The 6,000-nt window shown below is 34.9% G+C and overlaps 1 protein-coding gene across 1 annotated transcript in view; it reads right to left on the bottom strand.

Moving 5' to 3' along the window:
* Positions 1 to 362: 362 nt before the first annotated feature.
* LOC149534625 (heparanase-like protein 3) overlaps positions 363 to 6,000 on the bottom strand; it is a 65,877-nt gene continuing 60,239 nt past the window's right edge. Inside the window, exons 2-9 of the mRNA XM_089802966.1 lie at positions 4,790 to 4,826; positions 4,221 to 4,404; positions 3,973 to 4,121; positions 3,568 to 3,801; positions 3,290 to 3,479; positions 2,464 to 2,589; positions 2,218 to 2,317; positions 363 to 844 (exon numbers count right to left, since the gene is read on the bottom strand). Of these exons, the coding sequence (XP_089659092.1) occupies positions 506 to 844; positions 2,218 to 2,317; positions 2,464 to 2,589; positions 3,290 to 3,479; positions 3,568 to 3,801; positions 3,973 to 4,121; positions 4,221 to 4,404; positions 4,790 to 4,826 (1,359 nt within the window). The 3' untranslated portion in view covers positions 363 to 505. The remainder of the gene's footprint in view (positions 845 to 2,217; positions 2,318 to 2,463; positions 2,590 to 3,289; positions 3,480 to 3,567; positions 3,802 to 3,972; positions 4,122 to 4,220; positions 4,405 to 4,789; positions 4,827 to 6,000) is intronic.

The raw sequence follows: 6,000 nt of genomic DNA, 5'->3' as shown, positions 1-6,000 counted from the left end.
AGTTGTGAAACCAATAAAAATGATGCAATGACATGAAATAAGCTAAAGATATTAATCTTCAACCGAAAAAAATGAAAATGAACAATTTTCTTTGACGCTTACCATTTTTTGCCATATCTAAATGCTTGTAATATCGAATACGTGGATGAATTACTGCTACAACTTAATACGTTCAAGCAAAATTCTTTCTTATGTTTGGATAAAAAAATAGGAATAAAATAAATATTGGAAATGAGAAAACTATCAAAAACATTATGAATCCCCTCTTTGTGAGTTCCTTCACAATGACCATCCAAATGTAAAGCCTGTTGTCAATGGATATCTTCTGTTGAACATATCCGTAGAACAAGGCACCGCCTATATGTATTGAATACTTATTAATCTCATTGATATTCCAAAATAATAAATACATTGAATAGAATCTTAATTCAAATAATAATAACAATGTGTTCATACAGAATGTTAACTTATGAATATACTTTTGGATCTACGCAATCTCCATCTGCTATCTGCTACATGCTAGGACTTGAAGATAAGGAAGAGACACAAATGCAATAGACAGAGGAGCTATTGATATAGGCGTTTGGGGATTCACCTCTACTGGTTCTAAAGATGGTATCTCTCCATTGGGTGTTACATCCAAAGCGTTTCCATTGAGAAGCATAGTTTGACTGTGTAAATTCCCATCTTTTGCTGTTAAGTGATACTCTAGCCTAGATTTCCCATTTACCAAATCAGTCCTTGCAGTAAGATTCTTCTGCCCTCCATTTTGAGAATATGTAGACACTGCAACAGTGGCGCCATCTGATTTGCTAAGATTGATCAAGAGTAAGGTGATTCCTCTCTGGAAAATTGATCATTCTCAAAAGTCATTCACCCAAGAAAACTGGATATTTTTATTTTACAATTCTATTTTAAAATGTCCATCAAATAAGATAGAGAAGACAAAGTATGCAAGTAATACAAAGAGGCATTTCCAATATTTTTAGTTTTAGTTTTTAATATTTCCCTAGTCTCATCACCTACCTCCCTCGATTTGAACCTGTGCCTTCCCTATACAGTAAACAAGTTTTCACTACTACTCGAGCTTCACAAAGCCAACTATGATTAATTTACTATCATAGAGGCAAATACTATATACTAACGAAGTTCCTAAGCAACTTCATGTACACGTACAGATATGGGGTTGCAGCATCTACTTACAAATTCTTTTGGGATTTCATGTTCAATACTATTTGGGTAACCCAGTACAAAAATAGTATTAAGATACTAAAATGAAAACAATATATCAAGATTAAAAACAATTAACAATAATTTCCATATACTAAAGAAAAGTAACCATTAAATTAAAATTATTGAGGTTTTTTGGTTTTTTCCAAGTTCTTAACTGTCTTTTAAGTGAAAAAAACATTAAGTGCAGAAAATGAATAACGGGAGTGTGTGTGGCTGGAACTATTGCCTAGACCATGAAGATGCATTCTTCAAAGTTCGAACCATACAATGATGCATCACAAAATGTGCCCTGCAAGTGCCCAAGCATGGCTGGAAGCATCCCTAGCATTGAGGGGGTTTGCGAAGGGAGGTACTTGGGCAAGGGTTCCTTCCTCAAGGAAATTGGAGCTTCTCCAGGTTGTACCTGCCCAGAATCAATACTCGGCTCATAAAAGGTATGTTTATTGGAGAGAGAGAAAACCTGAAAACTAGGTAAATAGTATTACTGATGCGAGCTCCTTGCAGACAAGGGTGGATCACCAACAATACTCTTCCTACAAGCTGCAATGAATCATGTTTACTTTCTAAAATAATTGGTATAGATGGGTGTAAGGTATATCTACAAATAATGAGATTACAAGAATTTATTCGAATGGCTATTGCTTATTCCTCAATTTCATTTATCAACCTCAGCTATATCTTCTTTCTAATATCCTATAACTCCTATCCTCAAAGATTGGTACAGAAATAGGCAGAGAAGACATAAAAGATGAATGAAATAAGACTCCATAAAATTATTGCATTTTTCAAACTAGAACTATCAGATTTGAATCTTTTCATTTTACAAAAGCAACAGAAAACTGAAGAGCAAAGGGTAGAGACCATATATATAGTATGCTTGTACCCTGCAAAACTCATACTGCAAGTCAGAGTAATAAAACTTATGTCCATATGCTATGTGTCTGCTGTACTAAACTCATCAATAAAATAAGCTTAAATACTCACAGCATTCTTAGTACAATGTGCATAAGACCGCAGGTATGTTGTTCCAGTTAAACTTATAGACAGAACACGTGTCCCCATTAGTCGGTGCCAAAGAAGTGCACTGATTCATAATTCAAAAAGTGTTAGGAGTATTTTTGTGTTAAAAACTTAGTTCTCTCTAGGAATCCAAGTAGGAATAATTTTGTTAAACTGTTATATAGATAAAAAGGCCACAAACTAAATAGATAACAGATCATAAAGCAGTACCTGTAATAATCAGGATTTGGCACGTAAGTAGTTGTGTTCAAAAGGCCATAATTACCACCAATCAAGCTTTGCCTGCAATAAGATTTTGTATTGTACGTGGATGCCATGCCAAGCTGATCTAAATACCTGAGGCAGTCAAAAAAATTGTTCCTCAATGATTAATGATTCGTTGTGCATGATATGACTGCTAGGGAAAAGTAGAAAACTGGACTTGCCGAAAGGAAATTAACAGAAGGTAAAGCAACAGTCATTTTGTGATCATGGAGACATGTTGAAGCTTGAAAGAAAATGAATTTTCTCTCTTTCTCATGTTCCCATAAGGATAGAGTGACCTCATCCTTGTAGAATTTGTGTAGCAACGTGTAAACATTTGGTTTAGGGAAATATTTAGGAAACCCATGCAAATTTTGTCTAGCGCTCCAGGAACATTGGAGTTTGACAGTTAATTTATCCAGGGTGTGCTGTATATTTACACTCACATAAATACAGATTCATCAGGATTGTGACCAAGCAAAGTTTAAGTATGGGCATAGAAAATGAACGAGGAAAAAGATAAATACTGTGAATAACCTAAGGGACGGGGTTGGTGCAAGGCTGGCAAAAAGAAAGAACAGATGGAAAAACTAGTGATTTTACACATTGGTCAGACTATTTTATTCTTTTGTTTTTTTTGGCTGTTAACTTCTAAGATTTTACTTGTTCTAAAGGATTGAAACCTGATAGGCTTCATTCCTCTGTTGAAAAGAAAACAGAAAATCTTAAAATTTGAGTAGTGCTGAAATTTCTGGACTACACAAAATTGAAGTATCCCAAAAGATAAGCTTACCAAAAACTGAAGACAAACGCATTAGTGACCAGATTGTGTCCACTGTTATAAGCTCCACCAGATTCACCAACCCAAGCACTTGACCAAGGTCCATAGTTCTTCAAGATTGTTTTGAGGTCTTTGAATGTAGCCTCTTCTCGGCTAAGATAAGATGGATCCAATATCTTATCCACAAGATGCTGATCGACTCCTGGTAAACCAGAAAACAAATTGTTAAACGATATTATCTCAAAATTTAATACAATGAATAGACTGATGAAATCTAACTCCTCATATACCTGGCCCCAGATTGTAGATATGATGTGTAACAACATTTACAATGTTTTGTCCAGATTTTTGAAGAAATTCCGTAAACCAATTTGCATCAAAAAATCCATCAGGTGCAACAAGCTGGGGTTCCACTTGAAATTTCTGGTAAATCTTTGTCAGTATTCCCTTAAGTTTAATTACATCAGCCGCATACTGCTTAGCACTAATTCTTGTTCCAACACCACTTCCACTCAACTCATTTCCTATTCCCAGAAATGTCAATTTTCTTGTCATGTATTTTAGAAGAAAAACCAGAAGATTGGGTACAATTCATAGATCAAATACAGTGAGATAATAACAGATCTCACGAAACCACTTACAAAAATATTACTGAACATAGGAAAATATTAAAAAATCTAAAATTAGCAGCCCACCTAGTTCCCATGCATTTATTTGATAACCATGATCGACAGTATACTGAATAAAATTATAAGCATTGGTTGAGTCCCAAGGTCCTCCCAAAACGCCCTTTGACACTTCTCTCCTTCCATTCAAAGCATTCAATCCAAATGCCACCACAGCCCTATAGTCTTACTTCAATATCAGCTAACGTCTCACAAACTGAGCAATAAAAGATTAAGCCAGCAATGGTACATGATCTGGAAATCAGTAGAGAACTTACCCAGTTTTCTTGAAAAACATATTCAGGGCATCCCATCTTGACATGGGAAGGCATCCATCTGTAAATCCAAACATTAGAGAAACATCTTTGGCAAAAGGGTGACAAGGTTGCTTCAAATCTCCAACATCATATATGACTTTGTCTTGCAACGATCCACCCAATCTTATTTTCAACGGATCAAAAGCTGTACATTTGCACACTAAAAATGTTAGGGAGCTATTGCTACATTTTGTAACCTATGGCAAATGTCAAATAACTTAACAATTGTCAAATAACTTATGGCAACTGTTTACATATGTTACTGGATTGTGTATACTCTAGGGAGTTCATACAGATTCTAAAGCAGCTTGATCTCCTAAAGTCAATGGCCTATTTCGATCCCCAAAGGATACACGAACCAAGGCATTTAGATGTCGATTAGGTGCATCAGAAAAATTGACTTGAAATTGTGAATGCTACAAAATTACCAGTTACCAAACTCATTTTCTTGACAGTTATTAAGTTAAAGATGAAAAGCAGAAATGGTCATTAACCGTCACATCAGGCAAAAGGGAATGTATGATGCTTACCCTTCACAGCATTTTCCAGCAGTGAACTTCCAAGATCCTACAAGAAGCCAGCAGGACAAATTAGAAGTACATACTAAGTTTCAATTTTTTCTTCGTCCAGAAAATTTTCATTTTTGCTACTCATTGTTGGTTTCGCATAACAATCCATCATTAGGAAACTTTATTTTTTCACAAAGTTATTGTTAAAGATGTCTGTTAGGAAAATCAAACTATTTCCTCTATAACCCTGTGAAAAGAAAAGCATGCATGCAAACTTATAAAATAACCATATGCAAAGATCAAAGAAATATCACAAAATAATACAAGATAGAACCTGGCAAACCCCTCAAGAGAGAAAAATCCAGCCTCCAAAAGTATTGACGCTCAATGTATCATTTAGCAATGAAACATTACAATGAACTCATAGTCTCCATGAGCTGTTTTGAAACAACTATCTCCAGCAGTGTGATCAAAGGTATATATGTTCCATATTATTGCCTTTTTCACATTAATACCCAGTTTCAAATCATATAATATCATTTTGCCACCTTTGTGCTAGATATGATTAAATATAAATAAGGGTATTTAGTTTAGTTTTGAGGTAAAAAATGAAAATTAATCATAGGAATGAAGATGCTAATAACTATTGTCATTTAAGCTTTCAAAAAAATGCATCTTGCAGCATGCAATTGTAGGGAAAAAACCTCCTGAAGCCTGTGGGTACACTCACCAACAAACTAATGTCAGCTAATATGCTTCAGTTGTACTCCTAATATCTCGTAATGGCCACAAGCCAAAAATTAAGCTCAATATTATTATGTTTTAAGTGATCTATATATCAGTTATGATATTTGGGGGAAAGGTAAAACGACTCATCTATTTGACGTTGTCCGTATACCCACATGCCCCCATATCACAAACTGTAAGGTTTAAACCACACACAAAAGGTAAGGCGTGAAATAGCAAATGGCATCATCAATTTGTTAAGACACCTCATTTCTTATATAAGGAATAGCGTGAGAGATGAAGGAAATAGAAGGATAGCACGGAGTTTGAAATATAGCACAGCAATTCAATAAGGCTAGAAAATAGTGCAACAATAATGTATCACTACCAACAAAGGATACCAAAGACGTAACAGCATAGAAAACTACAGTATTTTAAAGTCCATGTACAAGGTTGTGGAGTTTCAAAGTGTTTACCGCATAGATTAATTGATTAATGCACACAGA

The sequence above is a fragment of the Cupressus sempervirens genome, chromosome 10 (genome assembly GCF_028749045.1).
Source record: "Cupressus sempervirens isolate cs-2001-9-10 chromosome 10, ASM2874904v1, whole genome shotgun sequence".
NCBI lineage: Eukaryota > Viridiplantae > Streptophyta > Pinopsida > Cupressales > Cupressaceae > Cupressus > Cupressus sempervirens.
This window is presented reverse-complemented; position numbering and strand designations above follow the sequence as displayed.